Genomic DNA, 25,418 nt, shown 5'->3' with positions numbered 1-25,418 from the left:
AATGGAACTGAAAAATTCCTATCACCTAGTGATGTCTTAGCCATTGTAATGTCATAGTGAAACACATTTCTCATGTAGGAGCTATAGGCTATACCATATAGCCTAGGTGTGTAGTTGGCTATATTGTCTGAGTTTGTGTAAGTAGACTGATGCTTGCACAATTACAAAATCGCCTAGCAATACATTTCTCAGAACGTATGCCCCTCGTTAAGCAACACATGACTGTATATGGGAGGATGTGTATAGGATATATGCCAATATTATACCATTTTATATAAGAGACTTGAGCATCTGCAAGTTTGGGTGTTGGCAGGGGTCCTTGAACCAATCCACTTCGGATACTGAGGGACGACTTTATTATGATTCTCCTGATTAATTATATTAAGTTGCATAACTCCTTCGCAAATATTGTTCGTCACTAAATCTTTTTAATTTCTATTCAGAATGGTGGTTGCAATCCTTGTCATACTGTTTATTCTAATTAGCTCCATGAGTATAATTCCTTCCAAATGAATGTCAAGTATTAGTAATTTAATATATTTTTAACAGACACCTCTCTGATTCCCTAAAATTTTGAGTCCATTTACTTTTATAATTCTGAAAAAAAAAATCTGTGCAGCTTTAATCTCAGTAAACTACAAATCTGACTCCCATGAGCTGGTGTTTAGCTTGTGGCATAACAAGTAGGTTTAGTCACTACTCTTTCACTATTTACTGATACTATAACCTGTTTCACATTATTGAAAAATTGTCTGGAATGGTCTTAAACTGTTCCTCACATTTATTGATGTTTCACCAGCCTTAGATTCTCCAGATAGAAACTGTCTTGGTCAAGCTGTATAGACTAGCATGGTCCCTACGTAATTCTTCTTCACATCTTTTACTTAATAACTTCAAGAAACCTCATTGTAGATATGGGGGTTATCAAATAAAACTTACGTAATAGGTTGTGTTCTAGTTCCTTTTTCTTTTAAACTTACATTGAAATAACCTAATACAGCCTTTGTATTAACTGGAAACCTAGCCTCGTTGTAGCATGAAGAGACAAGCTTCTGTCTTCCATGCTAACAAAATGATTTTAATCTCATAATCCTTGAGCATTTTTAATAAGGAGCTGAACTTGTTGGCTGAAGAGTTTTTGGATGAACAGCTCAATATATATATATATTTAAAATTCTCGTTGCATTCAGATAAGTAATACAAATAATACATTCAGTAAATTAATTAGGATTCTTTGAAGGTTTCATGTTGTACTCTATTCATCCAGAGGGCCCATTAAGTTGCAAGACAGCACAAAATCTGGCATTTATATGAGACATGCCAAAGTAACTTTTAGAGCCAAGGTAGTTAGTTGGTAACTTCTACTTTGAATATATTACTGTCCTGAGCATTCTCTTTCTCTTATCTGCAACACAGAACTCTAAGATTTCAGGGTAATCTCTGACCCCTGGTTAGAGGTCCTGTTGGCTGCCTGTTTCTGAAAGTGGAATAGCCTTCCATTTAGGCGAGAATAAAAGTCTGCATATCTGGTATCTAAACCACATGGATCTCTTTTCAGTCAACTGCACAGAACACTCATACTTGAGACAATCACAGTCTGTTACTACTACTTATTCTTTCAACAAATAGTTAACGAGCATCTAATTTATAAGATGTGTTGTACATTATAGAGAATGTTAAGATGAATAAGATATTGACACTTCTTTCCAAAAGCTTACCATCTGGTAGGATAAGGATATTTATAACTACAAGTGAGAAAGGAATGTTTGTCATAATTCTATTAAGTTCCTTTCAAAACTCTATTTGAAAGAATTGAGAGTCCAAGAGGTAAATATTTTGATCTAAGCTCTATGCATATATCAGAAATAGTGTGAATTAATATTGCTTTCTGTAAAAAACAGCTTGACTGAATTATAATTTGTTACCATTCAAGTGCAGATATTAAGGGTCATGTTGATTATTTGATCAAAAAATTAAGCTGCATAAAACACTCATGGAAAAAGTTTCTTCCTTTAAAACTACCCATATTCAACTTTGATGCTGTATTACAATCTTTGCAAACTTGTTCATCTGAAAAGTTCCGTTGACATGGTTTTAGTTGTTTGAAAAGAGAATAGTTTATCCCATTTCAAAAGAAAGCAACTCCAAATTATAGAATTTAATGATTTGATACTTTTCAACACTTATAGCCTTAAGAAATAACCACTGTGAATTCTGTGTCTGCATTTTCTGTAAAATTTCTGATGAAGATGCTGTCTTTTATTCCCTTACATTAGAATCCTTCTAATGAATTCCTTTTTAATTTAGTTGTTAGGGAAACTTTTGTCTTCCCAAACTTAACTTTATTGTATTAATTAATGATTGTCATGTAATTAATCTTAATTTCATTTGTCTTGGCTACCAAAAAGTTTAGAATTCATTTTAATATTTGTCTGTAGTAATAATTAGGTTTCTGATTTAACTGTCATCTTTCTTTTATATGGCTTTTGATATTATTTTGACATATTCATCTTCTGTTAAAAAAGTAACCTCAAATTATTTCTGGAACTAAGCACAACTAATAAGCAGATATGTTAAATCCTTTTAAACATGTGTGTTAGTCAAAAGAATTCACATAGTGCTCATTTTATGTAGAAAAAGCATTGTGTTCTATTTGGTTGGGAACATTCTACATTCTTGGTTGGGATCCTGCGTTTTTTGTCTCCTTCTTCCTTTACACTTTTTAAGATCTTTCTTATTCTTCTATTATCATGTAGATTGTCACTTCTTTCATAAATCATGACTTCTATATGTAATCAGACCCATATTGGTTTTATATGTTTAATATCTCATTTTATGTTTTAAATTTTTTTGGTGGCTGGTTGGTATGGGGATCCGAACCCTTGACCTTGGTGTTATCAGCACCACGCTGTCCCAAGTGAGCTAACAGTTATGTTATTTTTTTATAGTGTATGTTTGGGCACCTTTTATCATTTGATTTGGTTGTGTCTTTTGATTTTTTTCCCTTAAATATAAGTCTTTTTGGTTGTACTGTAAATTATATAAGTTATATAACTTATATGTTGTTATTCCTGAGTTCTTCAAGCTCTAAGGAAACAGATGACGTTTCTGCCTTTTTAATGTGCTCTAGAGTGAATCCGTGTTACTGACTGCAATAAAAATTTATTTAGTTAATTTGGTGGTATTTATGTGGAATTTTTTTTCATATTTTGGTTCTAAAAATTTGGACACAGAAGTAACACAAAAAGATAATTTCTGTGAAATTATAAGCAAGTTAAGAATCTTTTAAAATTATCTTCTACAATAATCAGACATTTTAGATAGCTTTTTCCATCACTCTCATTGTTGGATTTTGACCCATAAAAGCCAATCTTTAAGGTTCTCAAAGCTGGTAAATGTATGGGAGGGTCAGTATATAAGAGGATAAGGGGTATGACTTTTTTAAAGCTGCCTTATAAAACTATTAAAGCAGTACCATGCATTTGTTTATGTGTAATAAATAACACTGACATTTCTTTGACTTTTTCTCCCTCAGAGGTGACATTGTGATTGCAAAAAGCCCGAGTGATCCAAAATCAAATATTTGTAAAAGAGTAATTGGTTTGGAAGGAGACAAAATCCTCACCACAAGTCCATCAGATTTCTTTAAAAGCCATAGTTATGTAAGTAACATTTCAATTATGTTATTCATTGGTATCATAGTTGATTAACTAACTGAATATACTGACAAAAGAAAATAACTTTTATTCATATTTTGAATGTAAGAAAAAATGCTGCATTCAATAGAATTTCAGTATGTTTATATTTTAGTTCATTTAAAAACCCTATAAACATCTCTGTAATAATTATTATAGGGAAGATTCACCAATGGTAAAGATTCACAATGCTAAAGTTATTGGACAAAAATTTGAGGAGAAATAGGATATTTGCATAGTCTCAAAATATCTCTCCCAAGATATTTATTACAATGGGAAAAATAACTTTGTAGGGGAGAAATCTGTTAGACACCACCTTAACCAAGTGATCAAAGACAATCACCAATAACAAGACATATCAACATAATGTAGCCCCTGAATTGAAGCATCAAGAAGGGCACACCACTTTTATGCTGTCCTTGCAAAAAATATTGGACAACCTCGGTCTAATGAGAAAACACCATACAAACCTGAATTGAGGGTCATTCTGTAGCATAACTGACCAGTGCTCTTCAAAAGGTCAAGGTCAAGGTCATGAAAAACAAGGAAAGACAAAGGAACTGTTATAGATCAGAGACAAAGGAGACATGACAACTAAATGCAATGTGGGCTCGTGGCTTAAGACAGTTTTTCCATTGATTATTTAGTGGAAAATGTAGCAAAATCAAATGAAGTTTGTAGTTTAGTTTTTTCAAATCCTATGTAAATTTTTCGAATAGAAATTATATGTAGTCAATTTGCCTGTACAATTAGAAAAAGTACAAGAGCAGTAGAATGGAAGAGTAAAGAGCAAATGTAATGTGTTATTTAGCTCCTTTCGCCAATCGCATTGCTGCTGTGACAGAGCTTATGAGGAAGGGGGTGGTCTTTTGTTTATTCAGCACATACTCTTCTTACTTTAACAATTATAGCTTAATTTTTACTTTAAATTTTGTGTCACTATCAGATTATCAATTCAGCTATTATGCCTGTTAACTAACTTTACCTCTATATTCATCCCTAATGTAAAGTAACAATTGAGTTAAATTGTCTTCATTATTGTACATTTATTTTGAATTATAATAGTCTCTGATTGCCCTATAAGTAAGTTCAATCAATAGACTATTTAAATAATCTATTATTTTTTTACCATCCAGAATAGACTGTGGTTCAGCTCTGCAAGTGTTTTGATGTTTATTACTACAGTGCTAAACACAAAGTAATTGTTAGCTGATGGTGATAATAATGTTGAAGGTTTTAGTGTGGTGTCAAGTAACCGATTTTTCTACTACAGCCTTTTTATCATGGATGCCTGTTTCCTTTTATTCTTCAAAAATGTCCAATTTTGCCATATGGTTTCACCTTCTTTCATATGACTATTATTTCATTAGATATTCTAGCCACTTATGAGTTACTTTAGCAACAGTTATATACTTGAGAGCAGAAATAGCTTTGTCAACAGACAGAACCACAGAACAAATAATAGCATCCTATATCTATGTACAGGCATACCTCGGAGATGGGGTTGATTCCATACCACCATGATAAACGAATATTGCAATAACATGAGTAACATGAATTTTTTGGTTTCCCAGTGTATGTAAAAGTTACGTTTATACTATAGTCTGTTTAGTGTGCAATAGAATTATGTATAAAAAGGCAATGTACACACCTTAATTAAAAAATACCTTAGTGCTAAAAAATGCTAAAGATCAATCTGAGCCTTTGTCAAGTTGTAATCTTTTTGCTGGTGGAGGGTCTTGCCACCATGTTGATGGCTGCTCACTGACCAGGGTGTTGGTTGCTGGAGTGGCTGTGGCAATTTCTTAAAATAAGACAATGAACTTTTATGCATCTGTTGACTGTTCCTTTCATGAGAGATTTCTCTGCAGCATGTGATGCTGTTTGATAGCATTTTACCCAAGGCATAACTTCTTTCAAAATTAGAGTCAATCCTCTCCAACCCTCTGCTGCTTTATCAACTAAGTTTATGTAATATTCTAAACACTGTTGTCATTTCAACAGTATTCATAGCATCTCCACCAGGAATAGATTCCATCTCAAGAAACCACTTTCTTTGCTCAGCCATAAGAAGTAGCTCCTCATCCATTAAAATTTTATCCTAAGATTGCAGCAATGCAGTCACATCTTCAGGCTCTACTTCTAATTCTACTTCTATTGCTATTTCCTCCACATCTGCAGTTACTTCCTCCAGTGAAGTCTTGAACACCTTAAAGTCATCCATGAGGGGGCCAGCCCGGTGGTGCACTGCTACAGTGCGCCGCTTGGGAGCGCGGTGGCGCTCCCGCTGAGGGTTCGGATCCCACATACAGACCGGCCGCTCACTGGCTGAGCGAGGTGCGGGCGCGACACCGAGGGTTGCGATCCCGTTGCCGGTCCCGGTCCGGTACGGGGGCGACACTGAGGGTTGCGATCCGTTGCTGGTCACGAAAAAAGACAAAAAGGAAAAAAAAAAAATGTCATCCATGAGGGTTGGAATCAACTTCTTCCAAACTTTTGTTAATGTTGATATTTTGACCAATATTCTTAATGGCATCTAGAATGGTGAATCCTTTCCAGAAGTTTTTCAGTTTACTTTTCCTGGATCCATCAGAGGAATCACTATCTATGGTAGCTATAGCCTTATATATTTCTTAAATAACAGGCCTCAAAAGTTGAAATTACTAACAAGGTCAAGAGTTCAGATCCCCATACTGACCAGCTGCCAAAAAAAAAAAAGAAATTACTCCTTGATCCATGGGCTGCAGAATGAGTGTTGTCTTAGCAGGCATGAAACCATCATTAATCTCCTTCTACATCTCCATGAGAACTCCTGGGTGATTAGGTGCACTGTTAATAAGCATATGTTGAAAGGAATCATTTTTTCTGAGCAGTAGGTCTCAACAATGGGCTTAAAATATTCAGTAAACCATGCTATAAACAAATGTGCTGTCATCTAGGCTTTGTTTTTCCATTTATGGAGCACAGACAGCATAAATTTAGCATAATTCCTAAGGGCCCTAGGATTTTCAGAACTGTCTAAATGACCATTGGTTTCAACTTAAAGTCACCAGCTGCATAAGCCCCTAGCAAAAGAGTGAGTCTATCCTTTGAAGCTTTGAAGCCAAGCATTGACCTCTCTTCTCCGTAGCTATGAAAGTCCTAAATGGCATGTTCTTCCAATAGAAGGCTGTTTGTTTATATTGAAAATCTGTTGTTTAATGTACCCGTCTTCATTCCTATCTTAGTTAGATCTTCTAGATAAACTTGTTGCAGCTTCTACATTAGCACTTGCTGCCTTACCACAGGTTTTTATCTTATGGAGGTGGCTTCTTGTCTTAAATCTCATGAACCCAACCTCTGCTAGCTTCAGACTTTTCTTTTGCAGCTTCCTCACCTCTCTCAGCCTTCATAGAATTGAAGAGAGTTAGGGCCTTGCTCTGGATTCAGTTTTGGTTTAAGGGAATGTTTTAGATGGTTTGATCTTTTATACAGACCCTTAAAACTTTTTCCATATCTGTAAGAAGGGTGTTTTATTTTCTTACCATTTTTGTTTTCATTAGAGTAGCACTTTTATTTCCTTCAAGAATTTTGCCTTTGCATGCACAACTTGGCTAACTGGAACAAGAAGCCTAGCTTTTGACATATCTCAGCTTTCCACATGCCTTCCTCACTAAGCTTAATCATTTCTAGCTCTGAAAGTGAGAGATGTGCAACTCTTTCTTTCTTTTGAACACTTAGAAGCCAGTGTATGGTTATTAATTGGCCTAGTTTCAATATGTCTCAGGGAATAGGGAGGCTTGAGGAGAGGGAGAGAGATGGGGGAATGACCAATCAGTGGAACAGTCAGAACACACACATTTATCAATTAGATTTACCGTCTTATATGGGTGTAGTTTGTGGTGCTCGAAAACACTTAGAATACTAACATCAAACATCACTAATCAGAGATCATCATGACAGATACAACAATAATGAAAAAGTTTGAAATATTGAGAGAATTACCAAACTGTGACACAGAGACACTATCTGAGCACATGCTGTTGGAAAAATGGAACCAGTAGACTTGCTTGATGCAGGATTGCCACAAACCTTCAATTTGTAAAAAATGCAATATCTGCAAAATGCGATAAAGTGAAGTGCAATAAAACCAGGTATGCCTTTTAAACACATTATTGTTGCAATTTTCTTTTAAAGACTTATTAGAGGCGAAATATCAGGACAAAAGGTTTAGATAAAGTCTCTGCTAAATAATTACAGAAGATAACCAGAGGACTGTGAGATGCAAATTTTTTTGAGTATTCTAATAAAGGAAAATATTCATTGAGTTTTTATGTTTTTGATGAATGCACAAATTAAAGGACACTGCCATTTTGTCCCAAGTGTATTCCATTCACTTTGGTTTGGTATGTTTATAATACACACAATAGTAATAATATTGGCTAACACGTATTATGTATTTACTCTGTACTGTTGAAACTTTAAAACAGTTAGCTTATTTAATTATCACAACAGCAATCCAATGTAGTACGTAATGGTAGTATTTGACTGATGGGAAAACTTAACAACAGAGAGGCTGAATAAATTGCCCAATTTCAAATAGTGAGAGGAAGAGTTGGGATTCAAACACAAGTAGCCTGGCATGCCACTACTTCTCCCAGAATATCTTCTTCCTATCTGGTTATTATTTCTACTCCCAAGTCATCAAATATACCTTAAACTGTATTTGTCTTTATTATCTTAAAAAAAGAAAGGGAAGGGCTGGCAGGTTAGCTCAGTTGAGTAGAGCATGGCGCTAACACCACCAAGGTCCAGGGTTTGATCCCTGTACTGGCCAGCCATTCCCCCAAAATAAGAAAATAAATAAAATAAAAAAAGAGAATTATGAGGCTACTTCACAATGTTTGTGGAAAAATAGAATTAAAAGATAATATGAACCTTTCTGTGAACTTTTTGAAGACCCCTCATATTTCTGATCAGGGTTAGAAGCCAGTGTTTTTGAGGGCTTCCACCTTGCCAGTTTTTCTAGGCTTGGTTATCCAAGCCATGAGAATTGTGTAGCTATTACAGAACCACATTAGCAGGTGTGTTCCATTAATCAAGGTGATTTATAACAAAAATTCATCCAAGTTAGGAGTATTCTGAAAATATATCCAAACTCTTTGCAGGGTCTACCCCTCTAGAATATTCTCTTTTTCAGCTATCTCAGAAGCATACTGGTGCTGTATTTTATGAAATGGGTTTCTTTCCCTTACCATACATCCTTTTAGAAAATCATCGTTGTTTATAAAATGAAGACATTACTATTCAGATCTTGATTGAGCTACATAGTAAAGATGATCAATATTGAATGTGTTTTGAATTCCAGGCAAAAAAACACTTATTCTTGTATGTAGTTGCTTCAGAAAGTAAAACATCGAAATTGTCATTTGGAACCTAGACTATAGAGCTTAGCATATGAAAGAAATAGCATTGTTTGTAAGTTGACAAAAAAGAATATAAACATCATTTGTTAAGTGATCTGAAATTATTTTATTCATTCCAGAGTTCTACAAGCCCTTGTGGCAAGCAGCACTTACAAACCAGATTTATTTTTTACATTAAATATTTGGAAACTAAGCAATCCTTATCAAGGTGCTATTTTAGTTATCCAATGATAACTGTAGGTTTTGCTTATTTTGATGGTACTGAGGCCAGTTCTTTCCTTGGGCAGTGGGCTAAGCTTTGGCTACCAGGATATGAGCTTAATTTGTGACTCTTAAAATAAACAAATTGTAATCAGCTCAAGCATCTTGACTACCTTGCCTTTCTTGGTTTACAGCTAAGAGCTACTACTTTACCAAAAAATAATTTAGTTGGAAGTAGGAACGTTTAGCAAATAGGAAATACATAAAATGAATTGGCATTCTCCCATTGGTTTGCACGGTAGGCAAAATGCAGATTAAGAACCTATTTAAGTTAGTCTCCTAGGGAACATAAGGCCAGGACTCAGGAAATATAGTAAAATTTTGTCATAAAGCTAATGAAGAGAAGAAAAACACTTTATAATCTTTATGGGGATAATATTGTGTGATAATCCAAGGCTATGATTTTAATCCATAGTAACTGTGATATAGCTAGGCATTTTGTTATATATACTAAATTTCTATCAGCAAACATATTGTAAAATCTCCAATCTAAACGAACAAACTCCCTTGACAACACATCTTCCTATGTGTATATATGCTGTGAAAGAGTTGTGTATACATGCTGACTCCAATCTGAGCTACATATTCTTCCTTGTACTCATTCCAATTAGGCTGTGGCTCCCACCACTTCATTGAAACAGTTCTTGTTAAAGTTAAAGTCCCCAGTGAGTCTTCTTTTTTTTTTTTTGTCTTTTTCCGTGTCCGGCAACGGATCGCAACCCTCAGTGTCGCCCCCATACCGGACTGGGACCGGCAACGGGATCGGCAATGGGATCGCAACCCTCGGTGCTGCCCCCGCGCCTCGCTCAGCCAGTGAGCGGGAACCGGTCTGTATGTGGGATCCGAATCCTCGGGCGGGAGCACCGCCGCGCTTCCCAAGCGGCGCACTATGCAGTGCGCCACCGGGCTGGCCCCGAGTGAGTCTTCTGTAGTCTTTCCAGTGGTCAGTGCTTACTCCTCATATTATTTGACCTATTGTTAGTATTTGAAACAGTTGTTCTCAAAACCTGGTTTTAGTTTTTGGGACACCACTCTAGGTTTTTTCCTTATCGTCCTGAGTTTCCTATGTTGGTTCCTCCTCATATCTAAACACTGGAGTGACTAAGGGTTCATATTTTAAACTTCTCATTTATATACATGTACACTTTAGGTAACCTCATCTTATCTAATGGTTTTAAGTACCATTACTTACTAAATTAAATTTACTAAGTAAATTACTTACTCAACTTCTTCCCTGAACTTGAGTCATGTATTTGTCTAATATCTCCACTTTAGTGGATAATGGTCATCTCAAACTTAATATGTCCAAAACTAAAATCCTGATTTTCTTTCATAAACTGGCTCCTCCCATACCCTTCCCAGTCACAGTAAAGACAACTTCATTCTTCTGCTTGTTCAGGCCATAAACCTTGGAGTTACCCTTGACTTTCTTCCTCTTTCAACCTATATCCAATCCATTGCAAATCATGATGTCTTTACCTTCTAAATATAGTCAGAATCAGACCAGGTCTTGCCACTGTCACTGCTACCATCCTAGTCCAAGACAAACTCATCTCTCGTTTTGTTGTGATAATTTCTAAACTGCTTTTTGTTTATAGCCTTCCCATTTTCTCACTTCCCTGCTCCTTCCACTGATAATCTCCACACAGAAGCTGAAGTGATCCCTTTTGATGATGATGTTTTTAAAGAGCAATTGTTACTCTTCTGCTCAAAGTCAACAATGGCTCCCCATCTCACTTGTAGTAAAAGCTGTAGGCCTTATGATGGTCTACAAGACCTTACATGATCATTCTTCCTGCTGCCTTTCTTGTAATTAAAGTTTTATTGTAATATAGTCATGCTCATTCATTTACATATTATCTGTATCTACTTTCACTAAAATAACAGAGTTTGAGTAGTTGTGAGAGACACTATATGACCTGCAAAGCCTAGACTATTTACTCTCTACAAAGAAAAAGTTTTATTGACCTCTGCTCTAGAATATAAAGTTCTTTTTGTAAATTATTTATTTTTTTTATTGTGGTAAAATATATATATAAGAATTGCCATTTTAAGCATTTTAAAACATACAATTGTGTGGAATTAATTAAATTCTCAATGCTGTGTGACCACAACCTGTTTCCAAAACCTTTTCATCATCCTAAGCATAAACTCTGTACCTACTAAGCAATAATTTCTCATTATTCCTTCTCCCCAGTTTCTGGTAACCTCTTAATCTACTTCTGCCTGTCTCTGAAGTTTTTTCTTTTTTTAAATTTTCTCTTAAATGAACCATAATAACTGTACATTTTTATGAAGTATAATGTGATATTTAAGAACAATTATACAGTTGCAATGATCATATCAGGGTAATTAGCATATCTATCACGTCAAACATTTGTCACCTCTTTGTGTTGGGAACATTCAACATCCTCTCAACTAGCTACTTGAAGTTATATAGTAATTTGTTGTTGACTGTAGTCTCCCCATATCGCTATAGAACATTAATTCTCTCTGCAATTTTGTACCCATTGACCACCCTTTCACCATTTCCTTTTCCCCACTCCCCTTATTAGTAGCTAGTAACCACCATTCTACTCTTGACTTCTATGAGATCAACTTTTTTAGCTTTCACAGATGAGTGAGAACTTATTTCTCTTTCTCTGCTTGGCTTATTTCACTTAACATAATTTTGTCTAAGCTCATCCATGTTGCTGTGATTGGCAAAACTTTATTATTTTTTATGGCTGAGTATGCCATTGTGTATATATACCACATTTGCTTTATCCAATCAATCATCTGCTGATGGACATTTAGGTTGGTTCCAAATCTTGGCTATTGTAAATAGAGCTGCAGTAAACATGGGAGTGCAGGTATCCTTTGGACATGTTGATTTCCTTTCCTTTGGATATATACCATAGAGGGATTGCTAGATCATATGGTAGTTCTATGTGTAGTTTTTTGAGAAACTTTCATACTGTTTTCCATAATGGCTGTACTAATTTACATTCCCATCAACAGTGCATAAGAGTTCCTCTTTCTCTGCATCCTCGCCAGCATTTGTTATTTTCTGTCTTTTTGATAATAGCCATAGAATATAGGGTTCTTGATAGCAGGAACTTGTTTTGATCACATCTGATTCCCCAACATATGAACTGTGATTTGTCATCTAGTAGGTACTGAAAAATACTTGAAGGATGCAGTGGGCTCCAGCTGTCAAGATGGAGGAGAAAAAAAAAATACCTGAAGGGTGGACAAATGCATATAAGAATGGGGGTTATGTTTTCTTCTACTGTCTACTACACATTTGCTCCTGAGTAAGTGAGATAGGTCTTCCTGTAGCTCACCACACTGTATGCTACTGCTGAACTGGCCAATCTGTGGTCATTCTAGTCTTCATAGAATACTGGAAAGTTTTGCTACTTCCAGTGGCAAGGATACCTGATGCGCACTTTACATTAATGGCTGGTGAAAGTTGTGGAAAATATTGGAATATCCCTGTTACTGTATACCAGGAGAGCAGAGTGCTAATTAAATGTTTCTTTCCCTAAGTGACTCCTATTTGGAGTGCATGATATTTTTCAGGGCTTTTACTAAGTAAACTGAAAATTCACCTGGCTCTGAACTGACGTGTCACTGTGGAATACTGAACTTTGTTTAGACTGTCTTCTAAAGGAATAGTAGAATTGAGGTATGCCAGGCCTACCTTGGTCTTATTTTAAGAGGAGGTCTGGTGCCCTAGAAATGTTATGGTGGTTTTGTAACAATGAAGGCTAACTTGTTCTTGGAACAGTCAGTGCTTACTAATTAGGTTGTGTGGTAATGAGAGTTTTCTGTCTCAGTAGAAATACATGTGCCTTTTGGACATATTTAACTACTATGCAGGTATTTCTTTCTCTTGATCCTTTTATTGGTTGTCAGATTAATGATGGATAAAAAGGTGTTACCTGAAGTTTGTAAACTTCTCCTTTAAGTGTAAACTTCTACTTTCCAGTTGTTCACTGTAAGATGAAGAATCACTTTTTAGATGTTTCAAACAATTAAAACTTTACTTAATGAATTTTAGTTTCTCAACCATAGCAGCTACCCTGTATTGAAAAAGGACATATTAATAGAATTTGATTGTGCAGATTGCAGTATATTCCTGTCATTAAAGCACAGCAATCTTTTGCTATTGCTAAAGGAAACAGACATTTATTAGAAAAATTGTATGTTTTTTCTTTTGTTCTATAGCTATCGAAAATATCAGGCTGTATAAAGCTTTTTGGTTGTCCTTGATACCACAGATTCCAGTGTTATACACAAAAGGTGAAATGTTGTTCACCAAATGATAGTCTATTACCACAGTAGAGTGATGACAGATGAATAAGGAATGTAGTATTTCTTACGTTTTTCTTTGTGAATTATAGGATATGTTAATAGCAACGTCATTCTCGTTATTGGCAGAAATCTAAGAAATGGAGACAATTTTACATTTCAGAATGAACTGGTTAAATGTTTTCAGGATGCACAGGTGGTATAGTGTTTTTAAAAGAACTTGGAAATGCAATAACATGGCAGTAATAAAGCTATTTTACAGTATATTAGAAAATATTTAAATAAAACTGATGGACAACCTGAAATCTCACTAATTAGACAACATTAGAGAATGGTCACTTTATATAGTTAACACAAATAGTCCTTTAATGTACATTGTATATTTAGGTTATAGTTTAAATCTCTGAATATCCTAATACTGTTTTTCTGTTTGCTTAAATGTCATTTACCTTAGCTGAAAGTCACAACCATCTGGTCCTCTATTACCACTTGTATTATAAACAGAAAAAGTACTTCAGTGTAGGGAGAGGAATCATCAGATTGAAAGGGCTTGTTTATTATAAGCTGCTGATACACTAAATCCTTATGTCATTTAAATAGAAGAACTACCTAATAATGTCAGTATTACAACTAGGATATCTAAACAGGGACTTGCTTTTTGCAGACTATAGTGATAAAAACCTGTGCTACATATCCATTTCTCAGCAACGGCTCCCAGGATAATCAATCATGGCATACTGTTAATGCCTTGATTGCAGCTGATGTGGAGGAAATATGTTTACTTTTTTGCTAAAGTGAAGTTCATTGCGGAGATGACGTGACTTTTTCATCCAATAGCTAACACAATTCTGAAGATAAATTTGACTTATTGTTTACAAGTCTAAGATGTTTTTGTTCAGATGTTAACACTAAAGAATCATCTGTGGAGCCCCTCAACTTTAGCATTTTCTGATGTGTTCTCTGAATATTTTCAGAATAACTTGAGCTTAGTTTAACAATATGTAGTTCATAAAATTTTATTTTTTAGTCATATATTTTATTTTTCTATGTTTAAAATGTTTATGTAATTGAAAGATAATACAAATCTTTCCATGAACTTTTTGAAGTACCCTTGTGTGTGTATTTGTGTGTATGTGTATCTCTCTCTCTATATATAATCTCTATATATAGCTCCCTATATTTATATCTCTCTCTCTATATATATTTATATATAGAGAATATATATCTGAAGATCAACATTTCAACTGAAAGAGTAGCATGTCATCCTGAAATTGATGAATGTTGCTCACTTCAAAATATTTTAAACATCCAAAGTTAGGATGTCAGTGCCACTGGTGTGAATCTAGGAAGGCAGTAAAATTTAAAAAATATATGATTTTTATCTACAAGTTATCTGAGACCGCTATACTTTAAGGTTGCCTAAAAGTAATTGGAAGAAATTAAGAAAGTGCAATTTTAACACTGCTGTTCAATGTAAACATCTGAACCAGACTCCAAACTGTCTTGATAGTAAAGAGAATATAATTCCAAGTGTCATGTGGTTTCCTAATCTGATACAATCGGTCTGCTGAAAAAACTGCTGTTGACTAGGTGCAGTATGTTCAGATGTCTTTTGGAATAGCAACTAAATGAAGTTCTTATGTTACCACTTTGGGTAATTAAAATTCCACACATTCAGTGTGGTTTCTGCGATCTGTTTATTCTTAGCCCATAAAAGTATTCTCACTATACCAAACTATTCTCTACTTAAAATAAGAATGGAAAAGAATAACAACAGATATAAAAGCAGGCATGCGTATTACAAAACAGTAAAAAATATTAAATTAGCAAGAAAATATGGGCATTACAGTCATTATACTGCCAATCTAGACTTGGGGAAGTGTTTGCCTCCTTGGATAGAATTTTCATAATTACTTTAAGAAAATACACAAATCACTTAGTATGGAACAGCTAGTGTTTGTATCCCTTCTAAACACACATGCAGAGTCATCAGGGAAAGGAGACTAAGAAGTATTTTACAAAGTACTTAAAACTGTAGGTGAATATTTTAAAATTCTAAGATGCAACTTAAGATTTTCATCTGCTTTCTGCACATTGTGTTTATGAATTGCTAAATGAGGAAGGATAATAGAAACTCTCTTGTCTGAAGAGACGTGAAATTTGACCTGACTTCCCTATTTAAGGAAAGTCAAAGTAGGTCTAGGGACATACTTCTGACCCCAAACCAATCCTAGCATTCAGGTATCTTCCTTAATGAGGCTGCCTTAGGAGCAGCCAGACCACTGGACTTGGCGGGGGGGAACAGAAAGGTTGGATGGGAAGGAGACTTAAGTAGCTTTCAGGAGGCTGTGTGGGTAGGAAAAATTTGCCATATGTTAAACTCTCAACTTTTCCTTTTTTATTTATGCATGCATTCATTAATTCCACTAATATTTATTGAGCACTTATTTGAGGGCCAGCACCAGGCAGATTAAGTCCTTGCTCTCAGCGATACCCAATAGAACTTTCTGAAATAATGGAACTATTTTATATTTTTGCTGTCCAACATGTGTCTGTTGAGAACATGAAACATGGCTAGTGTGTCTGAGAACTGAATTATTAATTTTATATAATTTTTAAATATATATAGCCACATATGTGACTAGTGGCTACTGCATTAGACAGTGTAGCTTTAAGAGTTTGTAGTCAAGTTGGAGGAGCACACAGAGAATTACAATATGGTGTAATTGAATTATGCACAGGGTGGATGATAAGACACAAGCATATTTATCCAGACTGGGGAAGTGAAACCTGAATTGAAGTTTTTTTTTTTTTTTTAAAGATGACCAGTAAGGGGATCTTAACTCTTGACTTGGTGTTGTCAGCACCACACTCTCCCAAGTGAGCCACAGGCCAGCCCCTGAGTTGGAAGTTTCAAAGGATAAGTTGGAGATAGCCAAAGGAAGCAGCATATTCTGAAGGACTAGAATATGTAGTACTGTGCTTTTGGGGAGCTGCCAAAAGTTAAGATTCTATGTATGGAACATATAGTAGGAGGGGTGGGTACTGAAAAGTGACAAAAATCAAAAGGTAAACAGGGCTCAGTTCTTTCTATGTCTCAAGCAGGGGAATAACATGATCAGGCTTAGTTTTTTAAAAAATCACTCTGATGGGGCCGGTCCGGTGGCACACTGCTACAGTGTGCCGCTTGGGAGCGCAGTGGCGCTCCCGCCGAGGGTTCGGATCCCACATGCAGACCGGCCGCTCATTGGCTGAGTGAGGTGCAGGCGCAACACCAAGGGTTGCGATCCCGTTGCCGGTCCCGGTCCGGTATGGGCACGACACTGAGGGTTGCGATCCGTTGCCGGTCACAAAAAAAGACAAAAAGGAAGAAAAAAAAAATCACTCTGATATTAGTGTAAACTAATAGAGGATGGTTTGGAGTAGGAGAGCCTGGAAGCAGGGAAACCAGTTAATAGGCTGTGAGTGAGACATAATTGAAATTATAAGGTTGAGAATGGAAAGAAGTACATAGATTGCCGAAAGATTGAAGAAATATCTAGACAAGATTGCAGGCTGGAAGAAAGGGAATAGAAGGGCTTAAAAATGGCACACAAGTTTTTAGCTATAGCAACAGGCTTAGGTGCTACAATAAAAAAAAGGGGTATCGGGGAGAAGTTAATTTGGGAAATGGAGAGGAGATATTTTCAATTTGGACAAGTATAGCAGTCTACTAATAAGTCTAAGACAGATTGTTTTTTAAATTAATACAATGGTAATTAAGGTAAATTATTATAGCAAGTGGCAAAAAAAACACTGCTTTCCCAAAATGACATCTGGATGCTTTATTCCCTCCTTGATGTCCACAGTATGTTATCATGATCTCTTAGTCAAAACAATGTTTTAGTGTTCTCAGCCCTAGGAGATCAATCTTACTTTTTAAAGATCTTCAGCTACTCACTTTGTATTATGCATCATCACAAAAAACATCATCTGTCATCCACCTGCCTAATTTGCAATTGTGTATTCACAAAGCTAGATTTCATTCTAAATAATTTGCAGGGTTTGGAACATTAGAGTTGTGATTTAATGAGTAAAACAAAGGTAGAAGTGTCTGTCAAAGAAAAACATGTAACAATGTCTTTTTAAAAATGCATTAGAAGCATAAAGTACAAAAAGACCTACATATTTAATTTTAATCATTTCTTTTTTAGAGTATGGGCACTCTTCTACTAGTGTTTTTCTATTTCTATTACTATTTCAAATATAAATCTGTTTTCTACAGCTACATAGAGATGAGTTTTGACTTTAGGAAGAATTGTGAAGTGCCAGGAATAAAACTTTTGGTGTAAATATATTAGTACATATTTTATACACACATTTGATTTACCAACTATTTAGAACTATTTTTCTAAAGCATGAGAAAAATCATTATTTTAATACTTCCCACTATATTCTACTAACACTCTGAAACACCCTGTGTTGCATTGTTAGGCTTATCTTCTGGAATATGCGAACAAGAGTGCCGGGGACCAGCCCCAGCACAGAGATTGTGAAGGTCCCCACTGGTAAGGGATCCCCCAAAAGGGAGGAAGGGCAGCGTCGGCGATGGAGTGGCAGCAAACATACAGACCCAAAGGATCTGTTGAATGCTGGGACAACAAACACACAGACTCAAGGGATCTGCTGAATGCTGACAATTTATTGAAGCAAGCATCAGACTTTTATACTTTTCTTTCTTATTTGCTACATAATCATAAAATAATCAATGAACAATATCATAATATCTCTTTGTAAGTGACATATGTTTTAAGAAAAATAGGATTACAGTTTATTCCCAGAAAAGACAATTACAATGTCCTTTCCTTTGAGCAAGAACGTTACAACCCACTGGTCCCATATAATCATCACTTTTCATCACTTGCAATCATTACCAAAACTACATCCATGGTACAATAGACTTTCTATGACGTTATTAAAACTTGATTCACACCTACATCTAACTATTCTTTATTCCTAAATAAACACTCTAAAAATTAACTTGCTTAACTAAACTTCTACTTCTATTGTAAAACAAAAGATTGTACATTAACTCCTTCCAAGCAGCCAGGCCAGACTCTCAGGCACCAGACAAGACGAATGCCTACATAGGTTCGTTGTCCCCTTCTGGGCCCCACTGCCATAAGCCATCTCCTGAAAATCCATAATCATAAGTATCATTAGTATGATTAAATATTTTAGTATAATTTTGAATCCTACTTCCAAGTCTCCCAGAGCGATAGTTATGAGGCAGCAAAGAATAAAATAACAAGCACACAGAGCTCCAGAATATCAGGGTGGAACGCCGGCATCTTCTCCCACGATGAGGCCTTGCCATCATCCCTTCATGATGAGGCCCTGCAAACACCATGTTTCATTAAAAGATCTTTATCAAGCTTAATCTTATGAGTGGGAGGCGCCCCCGCAAAGAGTGTATATCAGCTGTATTAAAATGAAAGTGCAGAGATTGTCTTAGAATGAGAACGTAAAATGCTTCCTTTAAATACTAGTCCCCAAACAGAGCAGGTACCATTATATTTACAAATACAACAAAAAAGAAGTCACAGGGTAAAATGATTCATTGCCTTAAAACTGGGACATTAGTACTGGATGGCTTGGATGGAAAGGCCTACCTACTGGCTTCAATCCCAACCCTTTTCCCCTTCCTCCACCTTCTGACTAGTGGTAAATGCTTCTGAAGAAGTGGATGCTTCTAAGGAATGGCACAAACATTTGATATTTAATAAACATTGCTTGATGTAGATGCCTGTCAAAAGAATAAAAATGGTAGTATTTACTTTAATCTGGGATGATTTAATCTTAAAAAGTGAATTTCATTAAATCAGTTAGCATAATTAATATGGCACTTATTCAGAATTAATGTACTTTTAAAATTATATTGGATTTAATTCAAAGACTTGTGTTTGTAGCACCAGAGCTATATAATTGAATACAGTGTAAAAGAAAATAACCAAAAACATAAAGTAAAATTGCAAAGCACAGTTCACTTTGCAGAACTGGGTAAAATGCTTAGGACACCAGGAACAAAGAAAATTCTACTGGGTAGAATTCTTAGCATACCAGGAACAAAGAAAGCCCAGCAGGCATCATTCATACCAGCAGCTGGGTGAACTACTAGTAAGTGCTCTTCTTGAGTGCACTGGGTGCTGGAAGCTGTATGTGTTACTTAATTTGGTTCTCACAATATTTCCATAAGGTATTTATTAGTCCTAGTTGTTTAGGTGATGTTTAAGTTGCCCAGGGTGCTTAACTGGTGGGTTGCAGGGCTGCATTTAGAACTCAGGACTATGACTCTGTGAGCTGTATCTTGAGCCACTCTCCTCAACAACCCATCGGAGATGACTGTTCAGGCTGGATGGAGGCATTGAGTACTTAGGGAGAAGATGAAGGAGCTTAGCTTGCAATAGCTATGAGAATGAGCAAGGTAAGTCTTAGTCTAAGTTCTTAGCAGGGAGATGCTTAATAATGAGAGCATATCCCCGCGCCCCACTGCCCTCCCACACTTGTACTCCAGTGCTGTAGATGTAGCCTACTGAAATTTTTGTGTAAATTCCTCTTTAGCGATGACTATGAACCTAATGTGGCACCATTTTTAAGTAGGGAAGGGCAATAACAGTCCCCAGGAATGACACGGATAGGATAGTAGTAAGGCAGAGTTTAAATGAGAAGAAAAAGAAGCAGGACTGTATAGAAATAATCAGTGTATTTAATTATTCTGTGCATGGTTCTTATAAATGTAATCTCTTTGTCATCCCTCTAGAATTTATTTGGAAGCACTTTCATCTACTATTGATAAACAAAAAGTGAGCAAGAAGTTATGGGAAAGAGAATGTCAATGAAAACAGATTATTAGTGAAACTATTCCTTGAGTTTGCTTTCAGAGATACCCATAACTGGCACTTGAGACACTCCCTTTTTTTAAAATCAAAGATTAATAATGTTTTCTCAGCTTTGTTTTCTAAAATGCTCTTCTCATTTACTGTATCTCAAGGGATATTATTGTTCCCTTTTTTACATATATTTTTGTTTATAGCTTTTGCTGGTGCTAAAGGAAGAGTAAACAATAATTATTTACTGATGGCATTTCTAATTTTACTGTTACATGAGTCAGATAAATACTAGGTTTTATGAAATCCTTTTAGAACAATATTATTAATAAACTATTTCATTTTCCAAATATTCCCTCCAGTAGTTTGTGGGCACAGGGTCTTAGTATTGCTGGCTTTTGGTTTTATAAATTATGATTAAACAGAACATGCATTTGCTACATGATGTGTAGTAATATGACTTGATACTGCTTAGTTCCGAGATAGTAACATAAAAAATAATTATGTGTATTAATTATTAGACTAAAATAACATCTTATGAATGTATATTCATCATACTGACTTTTCCTGGGAAGGGAAATTATGCATTTTATATTTAATTGATTATTCCATTAGACACGAAACAAAAATCTTTAAAATATGTGTGCAAAATGAAATACTTTTGAGATTTGTGTTGTTGATATATCACTCCCATTTTCTTTTACCAAAAAGAAACAGAATTTATCTGATTGCTTTCATAAAATGTGTGTGCCTCTCTTTTTCCTATATATTATAGGAAAATGAAAAAAAAATCATGTAAAAAAGAATTCCAAAAAATTGCTGCATTCCTTGCCTTCGTGATTTTTATTTGTTTCTTTAATGACTATTGTTTCCTTTTTTCCCCACTGATTTTACAAGAACCATTAAAGAAGCACGAGCAATAGGTAGGGCCAATGCACACCTTACCTTTGCTGGTTGTAAACTGTAAAATATGTGGCAAATAAAAGGTTAATTAAAAATCACTCTGTTGTTAGGATTTTCTGTTTTTTTAAACTTCTCAAAGGTCAGGCATATAAATATCTTACTTTTAAGCCAGAACTTTTGCTTAATTAGAACTCTTAATCAAATAAATGAGTTTGATTACAGTCTAGTAAATGTGTTATTTGATATTGTGGACTCTTTCATCAGATTTCACTCGAATCAAGAAAGGTAGCACCTGTGGGTTGCCCCACAAAAGCCTCTTTTGTTAAATGGATACCCACAGGCCATGAGGCAATTACATTTGTTGCTTGTACTTTTAAAAAGGAGGCACTTAACTAGGCTTGACTCTTTTGTCAAGAATTCTTTTGATTATGTTATCACAGCTCAATTAGTAAACCTCTGAGGTAGAGAAGAAAAACAAGAATGACTTAAGGATACCGGGAAAATTCAGATGTGAGCAAAAGTAAAAATTTCTCTGCGGCATTCATTGAAAACGTATTCAAAATATTCTTATTCAGTCTTATGCACTCATTCAAGATGGCTTGGCAGACTTATGAGAGTATAAAAAGAGAAATAATCTATTAAAAGTTTTGATTATGAGAAGTAATGAACAAAGACAGAATTAGGGATTTCCATTTTATGGCCATTTGCAAAACATTTATTATGTGTTTACTAGAGTCCTTTTCAGCTTTAAAAAAATAGATTTAAATCTACCATTTTTATCCTCTTCATATTTTATTATAATATTGGTTATAGAATTTTTTTCTCATACGTGGTTTGAATTTTAAACTTAAAGTTAGTCTAACAGCCAATAACTGTTAGAAAGGAAATTTTCATTCTGTCCCTTGCCTCACTTCATACCAGAGAAGTCAGGTTTTGCATTTCAGACCCAAACCAAAAATGTGTTGTACTTTGTTTGTTTAAATATAAATGAGCTCTTGGCTACACGTAATATTTTAGTCATCTAGAGATTTGGTGACACTATTGCTAATTGCAGTCATATTTACTTGTGCTTTACAAGGAAGCAGAACCTACTATTTAGATTATAAGTGAGGTGACTTTCTTTCCACACTACCAAAGACAAAAACAAAACGAAAGCAAAAGTTTAAAAATTCAACAAAACTCTTCCTAACCTGCATCATGATGGACAATGTTCCCTTTTTAAAAAGAACAAATATCACTGAAAAGGTTAAGCATTTTAAGACACACATATATGTATCTGTCTGTGTATATATATTTACACATACACTTTATCTAAGTAATACTTACTGGTCATAAAAATGTAAATTTTGAAATACAAAAAAATTTGTTTTTTATACGCAGTGCCCTACAACTTTTTTTTTTTAACTAACTGACTGTACCTTGGAAATCTTTCAATTAGTTTTATTTTATTTTTTTTACCGCTGCCTACTATTATATAAATGAACTATATTTTATTCAGTTTCTGCTTACTGAGGAGCATTTATACTGTTGCCAATTTTGAGAATGTAAACAATACCATAGTGAACTTTGTTATTCATACGTAACTGCATGCTGAGTTTGGCAGATCTTTTCTAGAGATTTTGATACAGAAAAAGAGTAAAATAAAAACAGATAGGAGATGACTGACACTAAAGGGGATGCAAGGTGAAATGCACACTTCACTTACAAAATATTTTAGTCCTTGCCAAAATGATTCTCTTGCATTGTTATAAAACTATGCTAAAAACAAAAATACTTGAAAAATTAAGTAATTTGACCATTTGCTTCAGGCAGTGATGGAGTAACTGGTGATGGACTTGCCCTCCTGCTATAAACAACTAGAAAATTGGACAAACATGTGAAACAGCTTTTTCATACACTACACAGCAGGCAGTATAGGACTGATCCCTGAGAGAAGGAAAAGCCCATGCATGCCCCAACTTAATGTCTTAAGCCAGTTTTCAGACCACAGTGCAAGAAGGGGAAATCCAAGAAAAACATGGGAGATTCTGTTGAGTTGAGGAGACAGAGATTGGGGTAGATGGATGCTTAAGTGGTTGGAATTTATGGAACAGGATACCAGAGAGGAGGGAACTAAAGACAGGTCTCCAGAAATATACATACGTATTCCCTTGGCTTTGGGTCTAAATACTAAATTGTGTCTGCTTATGGTAAAACTTAGGGACTAAGCAAAGAATGATTCCTGGAGAGCTGTAAGCCAAACAAGTCCCAGGGCTCACATAGGGCTGAGAGATATGAGTTATGACCAGCCAGTGTGGACAGAGCTTGCTGAGCATCCAGAGCATTCAGTAGAGACAGTGGAAGGATCATGACTTAGAAGCAATGCTAAAATAGCCCTTAGAGTAAAATGTAAGAGAGAAAGTAAAATATAAGAGAAACCCAACCTAACAAGTTAAGGCCTGAATGAAATAAGCTGATCTGCAGCTAACTTAACTGCCTCCCCAAAACTAAACACACCCCTCAATATCCAACACTCTTAAAGACAGACAACAAAATCCACTCAACGAGTGAATGTCCAGCTCAATCACAAATTACTAGATAAGTGAAGATGGAAAATGTAACCCCAAACCAGAGGTAAATTAAATAGACATAGAAATGACCGAGATGGTGGAATTAGCAGAAAAGCACTCTTAAAACATCAACCGTACAGCAGAAAACGTATTCAAAATATTCTTATTCAGTCTTATGCACTCATTCAAGATGGCTTGGCAGACTTATGAGAGTATAAAAAGAGAAATAATCTATTAAAAGTTTTGATTATGAGAAGTAATGAACAAAGACAGAATTAGGGATTTCCATTTTATGGCCATTTGCAAAACATTTATTATGTGTTTACTAGAGTCCTTTTCAGCTTTAAAAAAATAGATTTAAATCTACCATTTTTATCCTCTTCATATTTTATTATAATATTGGTTATAGAATTTTTTTCTCATACGTGGTTTGAATTTTAAACTTAAAGTTAGTCTAACAGCCAATAACTGTTAGAAAGGAAATTTTCATTCTGTCCCTTGCCTCACTTCATACCAGAGAAGTCAGGTTTTGCATTTCAGACCCAAACCAAAATAGTGCGCCGCTTGGGAAGCGCGGCGGCGCTCCCGCCCGAGGGTTCGGATCCCACATACAGACCGGTTCCTGCTCACTGGTTGAGCAAGGCGCGGGAGCGACACCGAGGGTTGCGATCCCGTTGCCGGTCCCCAGTCCGGTATGGGGGCAACACTGAGGGTTGCAGTGTTGCAATCTGTTGCCGGACACGGAAAAAGACAAAAGACAAAAAAAAAAAAAAAAATCAACTCTAAATATTTTCAAGTATCTAGAGGAAAAGATGAACATGAGGAAAGAAATGTAAATACAGTCATGGTGCGTTCTGAGAGCATTGTTAGGTGATTTCACTGTTGTGCGAACATCTAGTGTGTATGTACACAAACTTTAGGTGGTATAGCCTACTACACACCTAGGCTATATGGTATAGCCACCACTGTATATGCAGTCTGTTGTTAACTGAACTGCTATGCAGTACATGACTGTATAAGAAAAGAATGGAATTTCTAGAGCTTAGAAATACATTAGATGGTCTTTATAGTAGATTAGAAATTGCAAAAGAAAAGATCAGTGGATTTGATGATACAGCAATGAAAATTATAGAAACTGAAGGAAAGGAAAAGGCTGGGGGAAAAATGAATAGTCCCAATAACCCACAGGACAATATAAGCAGATTAACATACACACTATGGAAATTCCAAGGTAGTGAGTGAAAAAGGTGGTTATCTATATGTATTTTTTTTTCCAAATTTGATCAAAACTGTAAACCAGAAATCTAAGAAGTTCTGGCCAAATATATACCAAGAAAATCAAACCAAGGAACATCATGATCAAATCGCAAAAAGCCAGTAGAGAAAATCTTCAAAGCAACCACAGAAAAACACATTACATACAAGATGAGAACAAAGATTTTT

General features: G+C 35.4%; 1 protein-coding gene across 2 annotated transcripts in view; it reads left to right on the top strand.

The window, feature by feature from the left end:
- IMMP1L (IMP1 inner mitochondrial membrane peptidase-like (S. cerevisiae)) overlaps nt 1-25,418 on the top strand; it is an 88,266-nt gene that overhangs the window by 54,696 nt on the left and 8,152 nt on the right. For both annotated transcript variants that reach the window (XM_008574743.1, XM_008574742.1), the window contains one exon: nt 3,536-3,662. In XM_008574743.1, the coding sequence (XP_008572965.1) occupies nt 3,536-3,662 (127 nt within the window). The remainder of the gene's footprint in view (nt 1-3,535; nt 3,663-25,418) is intronic.

Source organism: Galeopterus variegatus, unplaced genomic scaffold (assembly GCF_000696425.1).
Source record: "Galeopterus variegatus unplaced genomic scaffold, G_variegatus-3.0.2 Scaffold1095, whole genome shotgun sequence".
Lineage (NCBI taxonomy): Eukaryota > Metazoa > Chordata > Mammalia > Dermoptera > Cynocephalidae > Galeopterus > Galeopterus variegatus.
The sequence above is the reverse complement of the archived record's forward strand: the minus strand, read 5'-3'. Positions and strand labels throughout refer to the sequence as shown.